The 23,078-nt window shown below is 38.2% G+C and overlaps 1 protein-coding gene across 1 annotated transcript; it reads right to left on the reverse strand.

The window, feature by feature from the left end:
* Positions 1–3,896: 3,896 nt before the first annotated feature.
* On the reverse strand, positions 3,897–8,051 carry Fabp5 (fatty acid binding protein 5). The gene is made up of 4 exons (XM_027948806.2): positions 7,897–8,051; positions 5,047–5,219; positions 4,654–4,755; positions 3,897–4,154 (listed from the first exon to the last, which is right to left on the reverse strand). The coding sequence occupies exons 1-4, from the start codon at positions 7,973–7,975 to the stop codon at positions 4,101–4,103; spliced, it is 408 nt and encodes a 135-aa protein (XP_027804607.1). The 5' UTR covers positions 7,976–8,051; the 3' UTR covers positions 3,897–4,100.
* Between the last annotated feature and the right edge of the window lie 15,027 nt (positions 8,052–23,078).

Genomic DNA, 23,078 nt, shown 5'->3' on the forward strand with positions numbered 1-23,078 from the left:
TTTGAGAAGAGATGTGAAGGAAGTGAGAAAGCTTGGGTGGCAGATTCCTAGGAGAAGATTGCGAGCAGACGTATCAAAAGGTGCAGAGGCAGAGACCCTGAGGCAGCAGCACACCTTTATCAACAGTGGCCAGAGTGGCTGGAGAGGAATGTTTGAGAGGAGCATAGTGGGAGATGAAGTCAGGAGGGGTACTGAGAAGTTGGGAGACCCAGCAAGTCAGATAGGACCTTCATAAAAGACTTTGGTTTCTGCTCCAAGTGAAATGAGAAACCAGTGGAGGGTTCTCAATAGAGAAGTGACATACAGAGTCCCTGATTTAAAATAGCCTGGCTTAGGATTTTTCAACTTTCATGCACCTTCCATGGAAACCATATTTTGAATTTTTTTTTCAAATTCTGAATTTTGATCTTTTTCCCAACTAGTGATACAGGTAGGATACTCAATTGTGACACTGGGTAACAACTATCAGTGCTGTTTCATGAGGTCATGAGATCATGAGAAGAAACATTTCATGCCCTACAGTGTGCTGTGCTGCTAAGCTGCAGTGTCAGGTAGGCTAGTTGTAATAGATTCATTCTTATCTACCATGTTTTCAACTTAGGATTTGACGGGATGTGTCCTCTTCTTAAGTGAAGATGCATCGTATTCTAACTTGTTTTTGAAAATGATAGCTCTGGAAAGATACAAGATGCAAATAGGTATAGAAGAGGAGAGATGACGATGATTATTCAAATGAGAGTGGTATCTGTGGAAGAGGTGAGAAGTAACTGAATCCTGCATATAGTTGGAAGGCAAAACAGAAATAATTTGCTAATGGGTTAGATATGAAACAGGAAAGAACAATAAAAATCAAAGATAACTCCAAGGCATTTAGATTGGGAATCAGAAAAGTAACATTCCCATGGATTAGGATAGAGAATACCACAAGAAGAGCAATTTGGAATTAAAAAATTGTTTGGGAAAAGAGTAGTCTAATATTTTATGCTGTCTGAATCAGAAGTTGCTAACAGCATGTGTGTATTTAAATTTGTTTTAACTAAAATTAAAATTCAGCTCCTCAGTTGCACTCACCACATCTCAAGTGCCTCAGTACCCACCACATGTGTCTAGTTACTCCCCAGTGGACAGCACAGGTATTGTAGAGCATTTTCACCATGACCCATCATAGAAAGTTTCATTGAGTCACACTCTGGGGACTTTAAGCCTTTACTATGTTCTGGGTCATGTGCTATAGTGATTTACATATATTACATCATTAATGATTCCATTAATTGACTCAATGAGTCAAGAAATGCTATATCCTTTGACAAGGAACGTTATGGGTTCAGATAAGTACCTTCAGTAACATGGTTCCTAACAGAGAGAGAGAGTTGAATTCCAGAGTTGTCTGTGTTCAAAGCTCAAGCACTTAATCATCATACTGTATTTTAGAATTATTAAACTAGCTTGAAATCAGACAACCATAAATTCTAGTAGGTTACTGGCAATAAAACATTCAAGCATAGTAAAGAAAGCAGGAGATCTGATTAGTTCTAGGAAAATAGTAAATTTCCCAGGAGATCCTATTCATTGTGTAACTAAACATATTGCATCCCAGCATCCTATGGTTGAGAAAAGATAAAAATAATCAGTGAGGGGCACTGGTTTTAGATCTTTTGGTGAGAGATCAATCATGAAAAGATTGCTTAGCAGATAGACCTTAGTTGACAGCAGGTGGCATAGTTGGGATATACTTGTTCCCTCCTGTGATTTTCAACTTGGATATAGCACCATGCCCTCAGAGTACACCTGAAACTGCAGTGTTTGCGGTAAAATGGTGGATGTCATGGGCATTTTGGGGCCATGATCTTAGGCTGCTAAGATTTCTATGATGCATGCCATGTAGGGCAGAGCAAATTTCTCTCATCCAAAACATCAGCTGTTCATCATGTAAGAAATGTGGGCCTACTGCCCCTTGAGTGATCCTTCACTAGCCACAAAGTAGGATAGGCAGAACACAGTAGCCAGTACACAGGTTGTATGGGCAGATAAAGTTGAGCTCCTACCTATTTTCTAACTTGCCCTTGCTGCATGGCTTGGGACCACTACCTAAGCTTTTATCCTTAGTCTCCTCATCTAAACAATGTGGAAAACCACAGTTAGCATATTGTTTGCAGAGGTCCTGAGAATTAAATACATTTCAAGTATTTAGTCCATTGTTTGGTTTAGGGAGAATGTTGAATAAGCCTACACAATTAATATAAGTGGAAAAGTGGGGTGAGAGAAGAACTCAAGCAGGGTTTCCAAAATATGTGGAACCCGTATTTTAAATTTTTTTTCACATTCTGAATTTTGATCTTTTCCTGGACTACTAATATGAGGTAGGGCACTTAGCTGTGACCTAGATAACAGCCATCAGTGCAGCTCCATCAGCCAAGAGATCATAAGAAACAGTTTGCTGCTAAGCCGTGATGTCAGGTAGGCTAGGTGTAATAGATGCATTCTTACCTATCATATTTTCAACTTCGGATGGGTTTGATGGGATGTGTCCTCTCTGTAAGTGGAGATGCCTCCATATTCTTAAACAAGCAAGATGCTAATTCATATAGAAAAGAAGTCTGAAACAACACTGTCCAATAAAAAAATATATAGATACAATGCAAGAACATGGGATTTTTTAGTTTTTTTCCTAGCTACATTCTAAAAACTTAATGAACAGGTAAAATTAATTTTATTTGTATTTAGATAACCAACTATATTAAAAATATGACTTAAATATGTAACTAATATAAAAAATACATTAATAAGGTATTTTACTTTTCATTCCATGTCTTTGAAATCCCATGTGTACTACTCAATTCAGATTAGCTACATTATCAGGTGTTCAATAACCAATAACTCGAAGGCTAAGGTATCAGTGAGAAAGCCTAACTCTTTCGCTAACTGCTACCTTTAGGTAATTCTTAAGATTCTTACAGCTAACATCTCAGCACATGGAGGCTGACTTTAGAAAAGTCTCAATTAGTACTATTATTTCAGCTTTAAACTATTTCTCACAAACTGAGATGAGGCAATGTTGTGGAATAACTAAAAACATCAAGTGGACATGACCTGTTAGTTTCACAATTCAGCTCTAAAACTTCAAGCTGTCCTTGAACAAGTTAGCTAGTCAAATATATGCTCCCTTATTTGCAGAATGGAGATAACAATGCCAGCCCCTAATGTTACTCTGTGGATCATGTACACAGAGCTTAAGCCCAGTGCCTACAACCTATTTCTCCAATGTGAATTGTGGAAATTTGTGTTTGGGTTTTGAGAAATGGAACTCAGGTTCACTAGAATTCTAATTATCTTCATATTGCATATTATGTATATTTGTGTACAAATTCACACAGGAAGTATATTTTAGAACTGTATTACTTTCATAACTTTTGATAATGAACACATTGTGTTCTTCTAACACTGTGATGTTCCTCAAATGGAGGACAACAATTTGTCCATTGTGTTCAATGTTAGAGGACCTCAGCCTCTAAGATAATTCCTGGCACTTGGTAAGTCTACTAAATATATTTTTAGTTGCAGAAATCCTAAATAATATTTATAAGCAAACCATTAAAACTATGATTTTTGCCATTAAGGTAATTGAATCTGCATTTTAATATTTAAATTATAAAGTTTATGTAGCTGCCTTTTAATGAGAACAGTTTCTACCAGAAATGTAAATTCCTCGAGTTAGCACAAAGTTCAGCGTAGAGCAAACTCTACACTGTTTGCTGTGCTGTATTGTTGCAAAAGCAGCTCTTCATATAAATCACCAGCACAACATAGTACCCTCAAGACTACCTCAGAATTTATTCAATTCACAATTATTAAATATATCACTAGTTTCCTATAAAGTTAAAGAATACATACAACATGTATTAGCACAAACACATTTATTTACTAACCAAAGGGATGATCTTAGTTAAACCAACACTTTGAAATAGTTGCATGTAAAATGCTTGTAATAGAGATAATTGAACACAGTAATGAAAAAAAAAAAGGCAGTCTGGAGATTGGCTCATTGAACTGAGCTTCTTCATTCTTTCAGCTAATTCCTGTCCAAAGTGATGATGGAATTTTTATTCTACTTTCTCATAGACTCGAGTACAGGTAACATTATTCATGACACACTCCTAGGAGAAAGAACAACATTAAAGAGTTAGGCTGGTCTTATATTCCAGAGTCATTGTGGTAATGAAATGTTAGGATCAAAATCCTAAAAGATTTTATAATCTACCTTGCAGAAGGAAACAACCTGTTTTTAGGAGAAGCTAGAACCCATTGTTTAGTTTATACTAAACGATATGCATATACTTTCCTGGAAACTAAAGTGTTGAATATAGTATCTAAATAAAATGGAAAAACATATACCCATGAAGGCAGCTTGGTGGCCTGCCAAGACTATGTGGTGATGCAGCAGTTGAGCAAGGAGGAACCCAGATCCAGCTCCATCCCATGTTAAGTCATGTCACTTCTCTATCCCACCAACGTCTATCTTGGTAATGAGTGTTCTTGTATTTAACTTGTTATTTTGCATTTTCTTCTTCCCAAGCTTAGCTCTCCTGCTCATGACCAATGGACGTAGGAGTTATGACAACTCGAAGTACAAGATGTAAGCAGTTTGACACTTACCACCACTAACTTCCCATCTTTCAATTTTCTTGTTATTGTGCTTTCCTTCCCATCCCATTCCTGATGCTGAACCAATGCATCATCAACAAAGCTGCAGACCGTCTGCAGAAACAAAGTACACATTTTAGTCTTCCAAAATATAAGAGTTTGCATGATTCATAACCCTCCTTAATCAACATTTTTTTCATCTTCTCCTTTCTGCAGCTACTTCATCAACCATACTGATTTTACACATAATATACTTTCTGCTTTTCAATCTAGAACCTCACAAAAGACACTCATTCTATGAAGCTGGTACTTTTATAATTTTTCAAAACTCAATTTACAAAATAATTCTTTTGACTATACATGGTAAAAATGTCATTCATACAATTTATCATTATTAGAGCTGACCTGAGTTTTTCTGCCATCAGCTGTAGTTTCTTCAAACTTCTCTCCCAGGGTACAAGAAAACTGTGTTGTTTTCAAAGTGCTTTCAGTTTTTATGTTGAGCTTCTGGCCGTCAAGGGTGATGATACAATCTGGTTTGGCCATTGCGCCCATTTTCCTCATAGTCAGTCCCACTCCTGTAGAATATTAAATATCAGAAGACCAGTTATAATTTATGTAATAAAAGCAATAATTCAATTACAATCACTATGCCTGGCATATTTTCATTTATTTGCTTATTGTGAGCACGTATTCAGTGCTTTCCATGTGCCAGCATATTACAAATATTTGTTATTCCCTAACGTTATTTACTCAAAGTAGTTCATTAAAGGTAAAGATAAAGGATTCAAAATTGCAAACTTGAAGTTCTCTCATCTTTTTCTATTTGCACCAGATTATGCCAATCACTTTATTCTGACCCCAGCATACAGTCTGGCACATAAAAGGCTTTTTTAAAAAAAATATTTTTTTAGTTATACATAGACACAATGTGTTTATTTTGTTTATTTATTTTTATGTGGTACTGAGGCTCGAACCCAGTGTCTCATATGTACGAGGCAAGCACTCTGTTCCTGAGCCCCAGCCCCAACCCCATAAAAGGCTTTTGATAAACAATTAATAGACTACACAAAACAATAAAAAAATCAATTCTGAGATATTTAAATAGGCAATGTTTTGAGTTATCAGCACAATCATGATGCTAATAAATGGGGAAAAAAATCTTACCCTGAAACATAGAAAACATTTCAAAGCTGTAAAACTCAATACACTATTTTCTATTTTCCAGGATAAAAATTTTTCCATTTATTAGCATTCAGATCATAGGGCTAACTCAAAACATTATACTATTTGAATACCTTTGAATTGATTTGTTTTCTATAGTCTATTAATTACTATAGTTATATAGCTATGAAGTTTCACGTTGTTATATATTAAGTTACATATTAATCAGCATTTTTTCCTGTTGGTGTCAACAGTCATAAGGAACTTCTGAGCCAGGTGAAATCTCTGTTTCACAAATAAAACCATACTGTAAGGAGACTGCCAGTTTTTTTCAGAACACTCAACCAGGCTTTCAATGTCCTTTTAGAGCCTTCTCTTTTACCAGCTCAAGGCTGGTGGCTTTTGTTCTTAGTTAAGTCACTATTCTCAGTCTGGACAAAATAAATGAGCTGTTCTTCCCACACACCTTGACTTTTCCCTAATGAGCCTTGATAACCTTCATGACTTCTGAATCCTGGATACCAGCCATCCTGACCCTAAGCACACATGCACTTTCAGTGGCAGAGAAACGGTGTTCATTATTTGGTCCTCACAACTGTGAGGACACAAAATCTGTCATGTTTTGAAAGAGTACAGTAAATGGCTTTTCCCAGAGTCATTTTGGTCACTGCAACAAGTGGTCTTGTTTTGTTGATGGTGTGAGTAAATACACTCATGATTCACCACAAACCAGCCTTAACCGCACACTGTCTTGGATAAAGCAGGTGCAGGAATGATTCTGAAGTGCTTGGTGACAAGATGTCAAGAGAGGGTCACTGTAGTGACTTCACCAGCGAGCTACCTTAAATATCAGTTTCTGAAGTAGCCTCCTAGTCCCAGCAGGCCCTCAACTCTGGGAACCCCCTTCCAGAGAGGAGACATGCTAAGCTAACTCCATCCCACTTCCTAATGGCCTGTGACAAAGGTCTATTTTTTTGTTTGCTGTCTGTCCCATGTCAACCACCATGCAATCGCTGTCACTGGTTTAGAAAAGGACAGCATTAGAAAATGAAGTACTATTTCCAGTGAGAGAATCTTCCTACAGAGACTCATTCTTTGAAGACTATAAGGACTCAAGTGCCTTCTGCAGGGCCACACCCATTTTGTAGCAGTTAGCAGCAGCAGCTGCAGGCTAGCAGTTTCTGGATTACAGTTTTCCCACCGAGCCCACTGTATTCGCGCCCCTCACCCTGGGAGAAGGCAGTAAAGCCATTCCCAGGCACAATTTGTCTCACCGCGCTCCTCCCACAGGCCGACCGCCCACTGCGGCGCCTAGACTGACAACGCGGGCAGCGTATCACCGCTGCCAGCGCCACACCCGGCTCAGGCCAGGCGGCCCCCGGTGCCACATGGGGAGCTGAGCCAACCCTACTGGCCTGGCTTACCGGTGAGAGAGGGCAGTGGACCTGGGAAAGATGCGGGCAAGTACAGTACGTAAGCTGAAGCCTAAGCCTCATTCAGAGCCTCTACAGGGTTTCTGCTGAGACCGTCCCCTGCCACACCATCTCCCGGTGGAGAAGAGGGAAGCGGACTAGCGCGCCATCGAGGAACAAAAGATACAGCAGGGTGGAAAAGGGACTGCGTGTTGCCACGATGGGGCGGATGGGAGAGAGAAAAGGATGGTGGCACGAAGGATGGGGGCAATAAGGGCTGGGAAAATAAAAAGGGAAAGTTAGGGGGCCCCCCTGGAGGTAATCGAAATTGGTGCACCTTGTGGGTGGGGCGCGCCAGGTAAAGAACTGGAAGCAGTTCCAGGAGGCTGTCGCGTGGGCGAGGGGAAAGAAGTAGAAGAGGATTGGGGGAACCCCGAGGTGGCACATCTCCGGAATCTCCGGAGACCCGAGCGCTCCTCGCTCCTAGCTGACTGCCCGCGTGGTGCTGCGCCGCCAGGAACCGCATGGTGGCGAGGCGATGGGAGGGATTAGGAGGTAAGGAGCCGAGCATCTCTTCCCCACCCCGGATCCCAGCATGCTGATGGGGACATAAGACAAAACGGCCACACACATGCCACGTTGCAGGCGTTGTGGACGCTTGCCAGGCTGGGTGCCTCACCTAGTTCTTTCATGTAATCATCAAAGCCTTTGCTGTCCACCAGGCGCCATCTTCCTTCCAGCTGCTGAACAGTGGCCATGGTGGGCGCGGGCGGGCTGGTGTACGCGGCGAGGGGAGCTGCTGGGAGCCGGATAGCGTGCTCTGCAGCGCCAGGCGCCACGCGGCTTTATAAAGACAGCGGCGCGGGGCGGCGCCCGGCAGCCAATGGGAGCCGCGCCTCGCCCAGCCCCGCCTCCGCGCGCCCCTCGGACTTGCCTAGCGGGGTCGGAAGGTGCGAACCGGCTCCACCTGCCGCGAACCCAGGGTTTCCGCTGCAGGTCTTGCAAGTGGGGACTCGCCCGGCGCGCCCCACGCCTCTCCGGACGCCAGCCCCTGCACGATTTGTCGTTTCCGCACGCCCAGCAAACCAGAGGGGGCGACTGGGAGGCCTGGCCGCCAGTCTAGCACCCTAGGGTTAGACCATGCAGCTGAGCGGTTTTTCCTTCCAAAATACCTGGAGGAATCCATTAGCCCTCGCCAGGCGCGGTTGGATGGAATTGATTGATCTGCCCTTTGGTGGGGTGATTGATAACTGCTTTACCTCCTTAACTTTCTGCTCTTTTGTCAGTCGACAAAGATGTGTCTGCAACCCACTTCCTGCTTTAAGAAGTGCTTTCCCCACCCGCAGGCCACCCCTGGCCTCAAGAGTGCCTCTGAGTGTCTGTACGCTGGAGTTGAGCTAGACAGTTTTATCAGAAGCTGCTGGGTGAGATGGGGATCCAGGAAATTCAGTTTGTAAACTAAAACTCTATAGGAAGTTTTAAGTAACTATCACTGCCATTCAGGAATGTTTATTACCTTATACTCCCCTATAGGAGAGCAAAAAACAACTTTCTTCCACCCTTCTAGGTTTTTTGGCTGGACTATGAATTAAAATAACATAAAACACGTTTACAGGAGAAAACTCATATTTAATCACGTTCATATACACAGGAGTCCCACAAAACATGAGGCTCCAAGAAAGGTCAAATGATTGAAGTTTAGGAAGCATTCAGATCTACAGAAAGTAAGGGTTTGGAACTTCAGTGGGTAGTGGGCACACAAGTTATAGGAAGGTGATTGGAGGAATTATATGAATAAAGATTGTCTTGTGATGCAGGTAAATTCTCTCATGGAATAAAAGTTGTTAGTGAAACAACCATACAATCATTCTGTTTTTCACTTTCAGTACAGAATTTTAGTAGAGTACACGAGATTTTCCACACTGTTATAAAATAAGCTTTGTGTTAGATGATTTCCCTCAACTGTGGGCTAATGTTAAGTATTCTGAACACGTTTGCCCAAAAATAGGTTCAGTAGGTTAGATATAGTAAATGCATTTTCAATTTACATAGTATTTTCAATTTATGATGGATTTATCTAGAGGTAATCCCATACTAAATTGAGGACCATCTGTAGTAATGTAGATTTCATTTATAAATGTACATTCATTGTACAAAGAACAGCTTTTCAAAGCTTTTCTGTACACAGTTTTTCAGAATAACCAACTCAAAATATGCCAAAGAAGTGTATGTGGGGGTAGCACATTCTGGTCTCCTACAGTCATTTTGAAAGGGTGTGTACTACTGAGGTCCGCACCCCACTGATTGAGCTCTTTAGAGTTTCTTCTCAGACTCATGAGCATTCAGACTCCAGCAATTTCCCTTTTCACTTCCACCTCTAATAATTATTTGTGGTTATCTAACTCTGTGCTCTCCTGTTTTATTGGCAGCAAGATGGGAAATACTCAGTGAGGTGAGGAACTTGCTATGCAGATTGACTGTTGTCATGGAGATAGTGTTAATTTATTGAGTACCTACTACATGGTAGATACTGTACGTCCTGGCATTTATACCCACTAACTCTAGTTTCCACTGAACTTTTGCTAAGAGGTATTACTCCAACTTTTCAGAAGAGGGAGTAAGGTAAGGAAAGTTTGCACCCCGGTGGTAAAACCAGAATCTCCATCCAGGCCCTTCTTACACAAGACCTTGTGAAATAGGACCACACCTGATTGCCTTTTGTTCATTGTACTTGTGATGAAGCCGACAACAGAGGCCACAGTCACCATGCCAAGACACCTCAACGTGACTGCTATCTCCCAACATGCTCTGGACATTTCCTCCCTGTGCTACTTTTTTTTTTTTTTTTTTTTTGGTCAAACCTTGCTCTAATTTGAGAGTCCCCTCAGTCTTCCTGTGATACTGAATAACTCAGGTCATGTGATTGTACCCAAAAGGGGGGTCTACATGCCCCACACCCAAGGCAGTTTTTATCATCTATAAAATTAAGATGAGAATTAGATTAGCTGATTTCTTAGATCCTTTCCAGACTTCAGATCTGGTGTTCTGAAGGAACATCACTGGCTTCAAGGTACAGGTTGCCAGCTTCCAGGCAGCTCCTCTGTTCCGAATGTGCTATTTCAACATGTTTTATCCATTTTTGCATATAACATGTAATAATCAAGATTCAGTACTGGGGTAAAATTTTTAGATTATCACAATCAACCATGTTACAGAAGTAGCAAAAGGAGAGTGGCCCCACAGTATGAGATAACTTAAGTGCCTAAGAGGTAGCTCTTAACCCTTCGACGTTACCTAAAACTTAACTTTTAGGCACAATCTTTGCTATGATGAGTAGAAATAATCCTTTTTGTGATTAAATAAATATTAAAAAGGAATAAGGCTAAAAAACCTGTTAATATCTCCCACAGAACAAAGAAGGGCATAGTGATTGTTCTGCCACTCGGAAAACATATTTAATGCTTTGTTCTCGCATGCCTCACTGATCAGCTGAGGGGTGTGTGTGTGTGCGCGCGCCTGTGTGTATGTATACACAAATCTGTTACCATTACTCCTAGGAAAGGAAGAGAATCAGAATATTAGAACTTGAGGGGTATTAAAAAGAACCTAGTGCAATCGTATTTTTTTTCAAGCTCTGAAAAGCATTAAGTACTCCCTTCACCTGCTAAGGGAAGCCATGCTCTAGGTTGCTTAACTTGAGCACAATATGAAGTGTACGAAATAAAGATGTTGTGAAAATGAATTGATTAAATTCTCATATGACTTTATGGGGATAGTTGAGTATTTCTTCACTGGAAAAATAGAAGAGAATTACCACTTGATTGGGGTTAATTACAATATAGGAAACAAGGAACAATAATTTTAACCTCACCCATTTTTACTAACATTTAGGAACTGTTCTGGTCCTTGTTTTTGGTAACAGCACATACGTAATATAAGTGACCCATCATGTCTTCCTTCATGCTGGAAGAATAACACATTATTCTTACAAATGAAAAGGACTAAAGAACCAAGAATTACAGGCAACTTTTCCTCCAGTCGCTCTAGAAGATTATCTTTTGTAAGAGAGATGCAACTTTACTTAATATGCTGAACTTCAATTTTATCATCCATGAAATTTAGGAGATGGGAATCAGCCTGATTTCTTGGATTCCTTTCAGCTTATGAAATATTCCAACAGATCATGGCCACAAAAGTTTACACACAAAATTACTCTATTTCCACCTAGTGGTGAGAAGGTAATATTTCTTGTAGGCTTATTTCATAAAAGTTGGCAGGTTGTCTCAGCTTCATATTCTAGTCACACAACATAGCTTTGGAGTAAACTGCGTAATGTTATTTAAAGACAACCTTCCAGTGACAGTTTATGTAGATAAATGTGCTGCCAACAAGTTGATTATAATGTATAATCATTTCTAAAGACAACAAGCATTGATGAGCTAGAAGCACGCAGCTGGTGGGGAAAAAGAGCGAACCCCACGTTGAATAAATTATGGCAGAGAATACCCAAAGTAATTGTTGTTCAGACATTAAGTCTTCTCCCAGTATCTGGCCAGAACAAAGAGTGGAGGCCTGGGGACACAGGAATCACTATTCAGTGGCACTTCCCAAACGTATTTGAGTAAACAAATCACTTGAGAATCTTGTTAAACTGCATATCCGATTCAGTAGGTCCAGAGAAGGACACCAGATCATGCATTTCCAAAAAAACAAAACAAAACATGCAGGTGGTTCTGGAACCATGCTTTAAGTAGCAACGTTATAAAATACGCAAGAATCCACTTGTTGACTTTGCCACTAAGGGATAATTCTGACTTCAGTATTTTTTCATATCCCTATAAAATATTTTCTGATTACATCCTCTTTATTGGTGCATATTAATTATACCTAATGGTGGATTTCGTTGTGGCATATTTGTGCATATATAAAAACATAATTTGAAAATTTTCACTCTCTAGTACCTCCCCTACCCCACCCTCCTCCCTTCTTTCCTTAGACCCTCTTCTTTTACCACACTGATCCCCCACCCCTCTAATTTCTAAGTCCCCTTTTTTTTCTTTTGTTTTTCCTTGTTGTTTCCACATATGAGAGAAAACATACAATACTATTCTTTTTGAGTCTGGCTTATTTCATTCAAAATTATGGTTTCTGGTTCCATCTATTTTTCTGAAAATGACATAATTTTATTCTCCTTTTGGCTGAATGAAACTCCATTTTATCTGTATGCCACATTTTCTTTATCCATTCATCTGTTGACAGACACCTTGGCTGATTCCATAATTTGGCTATTGTGAACTGTGCTGATTATATCCTTGTATAAAAACATACAGTCAGCCCTCTACAGCACACATTCTGCATCTGCAGGTTCTACCAACCACAGATTGAAATAATTTTTAAAAATATGTCTGTACTGAAATGTTCAGACTATCTTTTCTTATCATCATTTTCTTAAACAATATGATGTAAAAACTTTTTACCGAGGTTTTGTTGTTGTACAAACACCTGAGATTGAATCCAGGAGTGCTCAACCACTAAGCCAAATCCCCTGCCCTTTTTATTTTATTTATATTTTTTATTATTAATTGTTTAATTTGTACATGACATCAGAATGCATTACAATTGATATTACACATATAGAGCACAATTTTGCATATCTATGATTGTGTACAAGGTATTTTCACACCAATTTGTGTCTTCATACATGTACTTGGGATAATGATGACCATCACATTCCACCATCATTTCTAACCTCATGCCCCTTCTCTTCCCTTCCCACCCCTTTGCCTATCAGAGTTTGGCTATTCCTCCCATGCTCCCCCTCCCTATCCCACTATGAATCAGCCTCCATATATCAGAGAAAACATTCAGCATTTGGTTTTTTGGGATTGGGTAACTTCACTTAGCATTATCTCCTCCAACCTGCAAATGCCATGATTTTATTTTCTTTTATTTATGAGTAATATTCCATTGCCGCAGTCTGGCTGGGCACAAATAACCGAGCCGCCACAAAGCCTTGTAGATTCAAACAGCAACTCTTTATTTCCGAACTCTCACCGGCACTCTCACACACTTCCCGGGAACACACTCCCCCCACCAGGCTCCGCACGCCAATTCTCCCGGAATCCCGCAAGAACTCAAGGGGAACTCCAAAGTAGGACCCGCCCTAATCCTGGAGCCGCCCTATTTGCCCTCCCTAATCCCAGAGCCGCCCTATTCCCAGAGCAGGGTCACCTTTCAACCATTCCCTCTGGCAAAAATGCCAGGCGTCATTCCGACTAAACTGTGGCTCTCAACAATTGTGTATAAATGCCACATTTTAAATCCATTCATCTACTGAAGGACTTCTAGATTGGTTACACAGTTTAGCTAATGTGAATTGTGCTGCTATAAACATTGATGTGGCTGTGTCCCTGTAGTAGGCTGTTTTTTTTAAGTTTTGGGGGTATAGACTGAGGAGAGGGACAGTTGGGTCAAATGGTGGTTCCATTCCCAATTTTCCAAAGAATCTCCATACTGCTTTCCATATTGGCTGCACCAATTTGCAGTCCCACCAGCAGTGTATGAGTGTGCCTTTTTCCCCACATCCTCACTAACACTTATTGTTGTTTGTATTCATAATAGCTGCCATTCTGACTGGAGTGAGATGAAATCTTAGAGTGCTTTTAATTTGCATTTCTCTAATTGTTAGCAATGATGAACATTGTTTCATATATTTGTTGAGTGATTGTATATCATCTTCTGAGAAGTGTCTGTTCAGTTCCTTGGCCCATTTATTGATTGGGTTATTTGTGTTTTTTGGTGGGTTTTTTTTTGGTGTTTAACTTTTTGAGTGCTCTATCTGATGTGCGAAGGTAAAAATTTGCTCCCAAGATGTAGGCTCTCTATTCACCTCACAGATTGTTTCTTTTGCTGAGAAGAAACTTTTCAGTTTGAATTCACCCCATTTATTGATTCTTGATTTTAACTCTTGTGCCACAGGAGTCTTATTAAGGAAGTTGGAGCCTAATCCCACATGATGGAGATAGGGGCTACTTTTTTTTCTATTAGATGCAGGGTATCTAGTTTTGTTCCTAAGTCCTTGATCCATTTTGAGTTAAATTTTTTGCATGGTGAGAGATAGGGATTTAATTTCATTTTGTTGCGTATGGATTACTAGTTTTCCCAGCACCATTTGTTGAAGAGGCTGTCTTTTCTCCAATGCATGTTCTTGGCACCTTTGGCACCTTTGTCTAATATAAGATGATTGTAGTTTTGTGGATTAGTCTCTGTGTCCTCTATTCTATACCATTGGTCTACCAGTCTGTTTTGGTGTTGTTTTTGTTACTATTGCTCTGTGGTATAGTTTGAGGTCTAGTATAGTGATGACACCTGCTTCACTCTTCGTTCTAAGGATTGCTTTAGCTATTCTGGGTCTCTTATTTTTCCAGATGAATTTCATCACTGCTTTTTCTATTTCTATGAGGAATGCCATTGGGATTTTGATCGGTATTGCATTAAATCTGTACAGTGCTTTTGGTAGTATTTTGATAATATTAATTCTGCCTATCCAACAGCAAGGTATATCTTTCCATCTTCTAAGGTCTTTGATTTCTTTCTTTAGGATTCTGTAGTTTTCATTGTATAGATCTTTCATTAAGTTGATTCCCAAGGCTTTTTTGTGTTGTTTTGTTTTGTTTTGGTTGTTGTTGTTGTTTGAGGCTATTGTAAATGGGGTAGTTTTCCTCATTTCACTCTCAGAGGATTTGTTACTGATATACAGAAATGCCTTTGATTCATGGGTGTTGATTTTATGTCCTGCTACTTTCCTGAATTCATTTACTAGTTCTAGAAGTTTGCTGATGGGATTTTTTGGGTCTTCTAGGTATAGAATCATCATCAGCAAATAATACCATTTTGAGTTCTTCTTTTCCTATGTGTATCCCTTTAATTTCTTTCACCTGTCCAATTGCTCTGGCCAGTGTTTCAAGAGCTATGTTAAATACAAGTGGTTAAAGAGGGCATCCCTGTCTTTTTCCAGTTTTTAGAGGGAATGCCTTCAATTTTTCTCCATTTAGAATGATGTTGGCCTGGGGCTTAGCATAGATAGCTTTTACAATATTGAGATATGTTCCTGTTATTCCTAGTTTTTCTAGTGTTTTGAACATGAAGGGGTGCTGTATTTTGTCAAATGCTTTTTCTGCATCTTTTGAGATGATCATATAATTCTTATTTTTAAGTCTATTTTTTAAAAATATTTTTTAGCTGTAGTTTGACATAATACTTTTGTTTTATTTATTTATTTTTAGATGGTGCTGAGGATTGAAACCAGCACCTCACACGTGCTAGGCAAGTGCTCTGCTGCTGAGCCGCAGCCCCAGCCCTTCTTTAAGTCTATTGATGTGATGAATTACATTTATTGATTTCCGTATGTTGAGCCACCCTTGCAGCCCTGGTGTATCATATCTTTTTGATATGTTTTTGTATTCGATTTGCCAGAATTTTATTGAGAATTTTTTCATCTATGTTCATTAGAGATATTGATCTGAAGTGTTCTTTTTTTGATGTGTCTTTGCCTGGTTTTGGAATCAGGGTGATATTGGCCTCTTAGAATGAGCTTGGAAATGAGCTATTTCCTGAAATAAATTGAAGAGTATTGGTATTAGTTCTCCTTCAAAGGTCTTGTAGAACTCAGCTGTGTATCCATCCAGACCTGGGCTTTTCTTGGTTGGTAGGCTTCTGATGGCTTCTTTTATTTCATCGCTTGAAATTGATCTGTTTAAATTGTGTATATCGGGGCTGGGGATGTGGCTCAAGCGGTAGCACGCTCGCCTGGCATGCGTGCGGCCCGGGTTCGATCCTCAGCACCACATACAAACAAAGATGTTGTATCCGCCGAAAACTAAAAGAAAAAAATAAGTATTTTTAAAAAAATTCTCTCTCTCTCTCTTTAAAAAAAAATAAATTGTGTATATCATCCTGATTAAGTTTGGGCAAATCATATGACTAGAAATTTGTCAATGCCTTTGATATTTTCTATTTGATTGGAGTGCAAGTTTTCAAAATAATTTCTAATTATCTTCTTATTTCTGTGAGCCTGGGTCCTTATGCAGGCCAGTGTGGGCAGATCTGGGCTGGTCCTGCCATCCCGCAGTAGTCCACTGGTGGGATGGGGAGGTCTCTTGCTGGAGCCCTTTTATTTTTTATTTTGAGATAGGGTTTTGCTAATTGATGAGGCTGGCTTTGAATTTTCAATCCTCCTCCCTCAAACTTCTGAGCCACTAGGCTTGCAGGCGTATGCCATCATACCCAGCCAGAGCATTTATTTTATATTAGGTATTATAAGCAATCTAGAGATGAGTTAAAGTACCTAGGAGGATGTGGGTAAGTTCTATAAAAATACTATATTATGTTATATTAGGGACCTGACCATCTGCTGATTTTGGTATCTATAGGGTCCTGGAACTAATCCCCTAAGGATACCAAAGGACAAACAGGAAATTGAACAACTCACTCCAAAAATTTTTTACTCAACTTTTGAACTTTTTCCTAATTAGCATGAGGCAATTATTCTTCTGTCTGCTTACGAGGAAACATGATAAGAGGCTTCGGATGATATACCGGGATGAAGAGGTTAGAGAAAATGTTTATGTAAATCTAATATGTCCCTTAAATTTTGTAACAAGTTTGACCTTCCTTTTTTCTGGTTTGTTTTTCTGTAGATATGCTTTGCATGCCTAGCTTCTAACCAAATCTCCCATAAGAAAAATCCCACTTGTAATCAGTTCTAAAAGAAAATCCTAAGAAAGTGGTAGATCATAGACCTTCCTCTTGTCTATTATCTCTAAGAGCAAAATTTCCCAGATGAGAATAAAGTGGGAGGCCCATAAAGTTTAAGGTGTATCCTGAATGTTAAATTAGAAATCTTTCAGTGCATATAGTCACAAGGAAATATGAGTGGCTACTGCCCATCAATTGGAGGTTGTTTTGTTTTGATTTTCATTTTATGAACTTTTTCCTTTTCCTTTAAGCAGTTTTATTCTTATACAACTTGATGGGTTGGATTTTTTTTAAAGTTTTTAAAATACCCCATCAATTGTATAACTAATAGATCCAACCCAAGATTAATGCACTTTTCTTATTTACATACATGTTCACACTGTCCAGACATATGCATTATTGGATTTTGCATTTGGTATTAGCTCATAACAACAGATTGCAAAAATATGTGTTTAAGCTAACCTTTTCATGCCTCATATGGGCAGTGTTCAAAGGTTTAAAACACAATACAAAAGGAGGCAGCCTGAAATGGGGTAGAAAGATGTTTGCAAAGCCATCCCAAGGCTGTACCAATTTGGGTGCCTTTTCTTTTCTTTCCCTTGTCTGATTGCCTGGCTAAGACAATCAGTGCTGTGTTGAATAAATGTGGTGAAAGTAGATATACTTATCTTGCTCCAAATCTTACAGAGAAAACTTTCAACTTTCCCACATTCAGTATGTTGGCTATTGACCCTTTTTATGTTGGTATATATTTCTTCTATACCTGATTTGTTCAGAGTTTTTAATTACGAAGGAATGTTGAATTTTATCCAGTGACTTTATGCATCTTTTGGAATTATCATAAGGTTTTTACCCTTTATTGAATTGATAGTGTGTATTACATCTATTGATTTGCATCAGGCAGACATTACAACTGATACCACAGAAACAGAAATGACCAATAGAGATTATCATGAACAACTATATGTCAACAACTTTGAAGAAATGGACAAATTCCTGGACACATACACTCTACCAAGATTGAATCAAGAGAAATAGAAAACTTGAACCAGCCAATAACAAGTAATGAGATTAAATTAGCAAGCTTTTTTTTTTTTTTTTTGAAACAAAGTGGATATTAATGGATATATTCTATGTAAAACTAATGTGCCAAATGCCACAAATCCATCTAAGGTAGCTTGCTCAGATTAGAAAGATCTTATCTAAGAAATACTGAGTCATTTAGTAACCCAGTAACTGCTCAACTCTCACTGTGCTTTAGAGTTAGTTCATTGCCATGAACCTGGGAATAAACAGATTATCCCTAAGGCTGTCGTGCATGGTGAGGTATACTATGTGCATGACAACATCTGCAGGGTACAAGTCAAAACTGGAATTATCTACCACAGCAGCAAGCTGAGTAAGTAAAGCCCAGAAAATCCTGCTCTGTTCCCTTTCTGATGTCATTGACACCCTTTTTTTTTTTTTTGAGAGAAGAGATTCAGACACAAAATTAATGATTCTACCACACATTCTGGGATGCCCTTGCTTTTCAATAGAAACTATATGTGGTTCCTGGGGAAAGAATGTGGCTCTGTTATAACAAGTTTCATTGTATTTGTTGCACTGTATTATTATTACTTTTACAGTTATATTATCAATATATCATACAAAGTAGTAAAACTTTAGTCAGTAAGGAAAGACAGATATAGGCATAATAATGAACCTTCTGAGAAACCACAGACCCCAGATAATCTCACATCAAACCTCTAAAACATATCCTAGAACTCTTCCTTTTCCACTATTTCTACTATTCTAGAATAGGGCTAGCTTTTAGAAACAGGAAAGAATACCACTAATTGGAGTCCCTTTGAATGTTACATACAATACGAAGGATAGTTACTTTATATTGCTTGCTACATGGGGAGAAAAAAAAAACTTTTTTTTGCCCCATATTGAATATCTCTCCATTGTATTGTATTTTTCATTTTGGTTGACATTATCATTTCATATATTCACAGAAATGAAATTTGGTCCCATTGTGGAATTGAAAAATCATTTGAAATCAAGTGGCAATTCAAATCACAACTGGAAACCAAATGAAAATCACTTAAGAATTCAGCAAACATTTTATCATTTGCCAGTAAAGATGAATCATGACACTAAATCCTGTGAAAATGTATCAGGTTTCCTCTTTCTTTATGCTTCGCTGCACTGATGACATCAGCATCTCTGTTTTGTAGGGCAAGGCTCGGGGGCTCTCCTTCTTTCACACATGCTCTTTCACAACCCAAAACCTTAAGGCCTCAGTGCTCTGAGCAACCTGACTATTCCAGGTCACAAATCCAAATGCAGAGGTAAAACTTGCTCTCTGATGCCCACGACAAACCCAACACTTAAAATTTTTAATTGTATACCTTGGCAGGGATTCCTAGTCAGACCTGATCTCAACATGATTAGTTGTCACTCAATGAGATATATTATTAGTAAGTCCTTTAAAGTTCTGTAGTTTCATTTCTGAGTACGGATTAGTAACTTGGATTCAGAACTAAAGGACACTAATCTTTTAGATTCAGAACTAAAAGATCCGTGTTTGGAGGGATAGAGATAATGTTAATTCTGCTAACTCTCATTCAAGATTTCCTCAATAAAATTTTCTCCAGATAAGCAAAAATATAATCCCAAATTAAAGTCTTACCATGAGTGCCAAATGTATTATGTAAGTATGAAAGTATTTGTAAGAAGAGGAATAAAAATGAAAGAGAAGAGTAACCTAAAAATTAGATTATTTTCATCAACTAATTTGTCCTATGAAAATAATGGTTAATAACTGATGGTTAAAATAACAGTTAATAACTGATGGTTAAAATAATACTCATATATGGATTTTAAATAGTTAGGGAAATTTCACACAATATTTAATTATGCCATTTTTTGGCCTCCACCTTTATTCTTCAGGAAGACAATACATTATAATAATCATTATGTGTCATATCAATACACATGCACTCATAATTTTTTCATTATTTAAATTTCAGTATAATCTCTTAGGCTCCTTGGGAGAAATTAAAATGTACACATACATATATATATATTTATACATATATTAATATTTTTGAAAACCATAGTCTTTGTGATCTCAATTTCCCCTGTCTTCATTTAAATTGTAAAAGAATATCTTAAAAGAATTTTGAAAGAATCAAATTAAAGCACCTATTTTCTCTATTACAGCTCTAGACCCCAATATGTTAAGATTGACCACACGAAGAAGTAAAGCATCCCTCATAAAATAACTTTATTAAACATTCATTCTTAAGGCAGATGGTATGGTTGAAAAAAATGAAAACTTAAGATAAAAGAGACCCTAGTTCTAGACTTCACTCTGCTAAAAATAACAATATAAGCTTAAATTTTTGTTTTCTTATCAGTAAAACAAGAACAGAATACGATAAAATTTTCCATGAAAAGATTTTTGAATATGGATTCCATTCTCCAACAAATTAGGGAAATTAGGCATTTCCATTGGATATTCCCAGCATGTTCTAACATGCTTGAAACTCTGGGAAATCTTGAATTAAAGAGTATATTTAACTTTTAAATCAGTATTTCTACAAGTGGATAGATTCCTTTAAGCATCCCTTAGATGAATACCCTTCAGGGAAATACTAATGATAGCCTTCCACCTTAAATGTACCTTATCTTATCACTAAGATTTTATCCCATGAGAATGAAGAAGCATAGCATATTAGTCACTGACCTCAAGGAACATATATATACATATTCATAGAGGCCTTCTATGCACGAAAACTTAAGGCCACACACAGGATTACTTTTCATCTTTTTTACAAGATCCCACTAACAACTAGAGTTGTTAGATGTGACTAAGAAAGGTATCTTTCTGAAGGCTTCTATGGGAGGCTACACAGTGGAGTTGAACCGTGTAGAATCCAGAACCAGATGCCACCGAGTTTGCATTTTAGTTCTGCCACATACTGGCTGTATGAATTGAGCCTTCTCTGTCTTCTTATCATTCAAGGAGATCATAATGCCCATTTTAATAGGTACAGTTTTATGTACATATGCATGTATTTAGATATACTTATTATAAAGGCCTCATGATAGTCAGTGAATGACAACTATTATGAGCAGAATTACCTGAAGTACTTTCTAACCAAGTAAATTGACTAGAAAAACATAAAATATACAGTCTATTTTGTTCTACACCTTGACATGTTCCAAAAGTACATACCTATGGACCTAGCAAACAACTGGTCTGACTCAAAATGTCTGATGCTGGTATTCTCTGTGGCCTTAGATACTTTCTTCAGAATCTGACCTAAACTTATGCCCCGGAGTTTCGCCTACTACTGGTGATGTGAACAAGGTTCCCCATATGAGGACTTCCACACAAGCACCATGACTTTCATTTGTAATTTTATCATGGGATACCTGTAGGAGAAGAGTAGAGGAAAGGGGGCAGGGCATGAGCTCTAAAAGGGGAAAAAATGTATTGCTATTAACATCAACAGGGACAAGGGAAGGAAACATGTGATTCCTGCCTAGTTACTTCATCCATTGAAAGGAACAGGGAGACGAGAAAGAGAGTGCATCTTGTGCTATATAGAGCTTTGATATCAACTGTGTGCCCATCAGTACACAACTTAAGTATTAATACACTGAAGACTTAGAGTGTCTTATATAAAAATGGATAAGTACACTCATGAACTCAAAGTACACTCAAAATCAATGTCATTTGTCTTAGAATCCCGTTCAGATCCCGCCTTGTTACAATAGATTTTCATAGGTAAGAGTCATTGAGCACTGAGTCCGGTCCAGTATTCAAAAAGGCAAGGAATAACTGTTCCTGTCTTACCTGTCTCTGAAACTTCCTGCAAAATTTTTTTGACCTAAAAGTATTGGTACTGACATAATTTAATTAAGCGTGTGTGAAACTGCAGTGTTCCAGAATCTGAAATTGACATAATTAAAGTGAAATGCAGAGTGTGCATCTCCGATACCATTTTTAATGTCACACTCCATCACTCCTGTTTAATATCAAATCACAAGAGATATTTTTTTTCTTTTAATTGCATTTTATATGGCCTTCATCATTGGCCTCAAAGCAATTAAATTGCAGGAAAAAAAATTACTGAAGCAAGGAGTAAAGTCTAAAATAATCAGGTTCACTCAGTGATGTCTCTACAGATAAATCACCATACATGGTTTCATTCTCCTACAGCAATTCCACTCTCAAAAATGTTTATATTGAAAGTGAAGGGCCTGAAAAAAAGATTTTTACTTTCAGAATATTTACGAAAATCCAGCAAAAAGAAAGCTATTTCTAACGCTTTATTGAATAAAGTTTTATCCTTTTGGTAGAGCAATGTTATTAGGAAATCCTAAAAATCAAATGAAATTTGTCAGTTTTCATCATTGTTCGCACATGTGTTTCATGGACTACATGTCCTTTATAGTTTTGCGCCTCAAGACTTAGAGTTGATGGTTGGCATGAAGGACCTGAGAATCTGAATTCTGGTCAATAAGAAACTTTACCTATGATATTTTTTATATGAAGTTGAATTATATGAAACTGACATTTTTATAGATTAAAATGGTCAAATCCAAGTCATTTCTCATAATTCAACCAAGTAGCAAATGACTTTCCAATGTAGGTACCATGATGTGTCTGGAAATAACACAGGATCCTTTTTCCAGTAAATCAATGTGAATGTGTATTTTGGAGCTATCCTCTGATCAAGGGCGTATCTGTTTGACATTCTCTAATTTTACCTATCTGCTTACTCCCTTATCCCCTGAGTGGATAGTTTCCATTCTATTGATCCAACAGAAATTCCTATTCCCCAAATCACCAATGAGCTTTCAAGAACTTGGGCGATCACTCTCTCCTTTAAAATTGTTCCTTCTTGGTTTTCTCCAACTTTTTTTTTTTTAACTTACTTTTCCAAATTTTTCTCCGTTTCCTTTCACCACCTAAATGAAGATGTGTTATTAGTCTCCATTTTCTATCATTTTTATTGCTCAATAAACACATTCCTTCACCTTAGTAAGCAGGATCCCTTTCTGTTTTCTGGTCACTGAAACATACACACAGGACTGAGCCCTCCC

This window comes from Marmota flaviventris, chromosome 15, assembly GCF_047511675.1.
Source record: "Marmota flaviventris isolate mMarFla1 chromosome 15, mMarFla1.hap1, whole genome shotgun sequence".
NCBI lineage: Eukaryota > Metazoa > Chordata > Mammalia > Rodentia > Sciuridae > Marmota > Marmota flaviventris.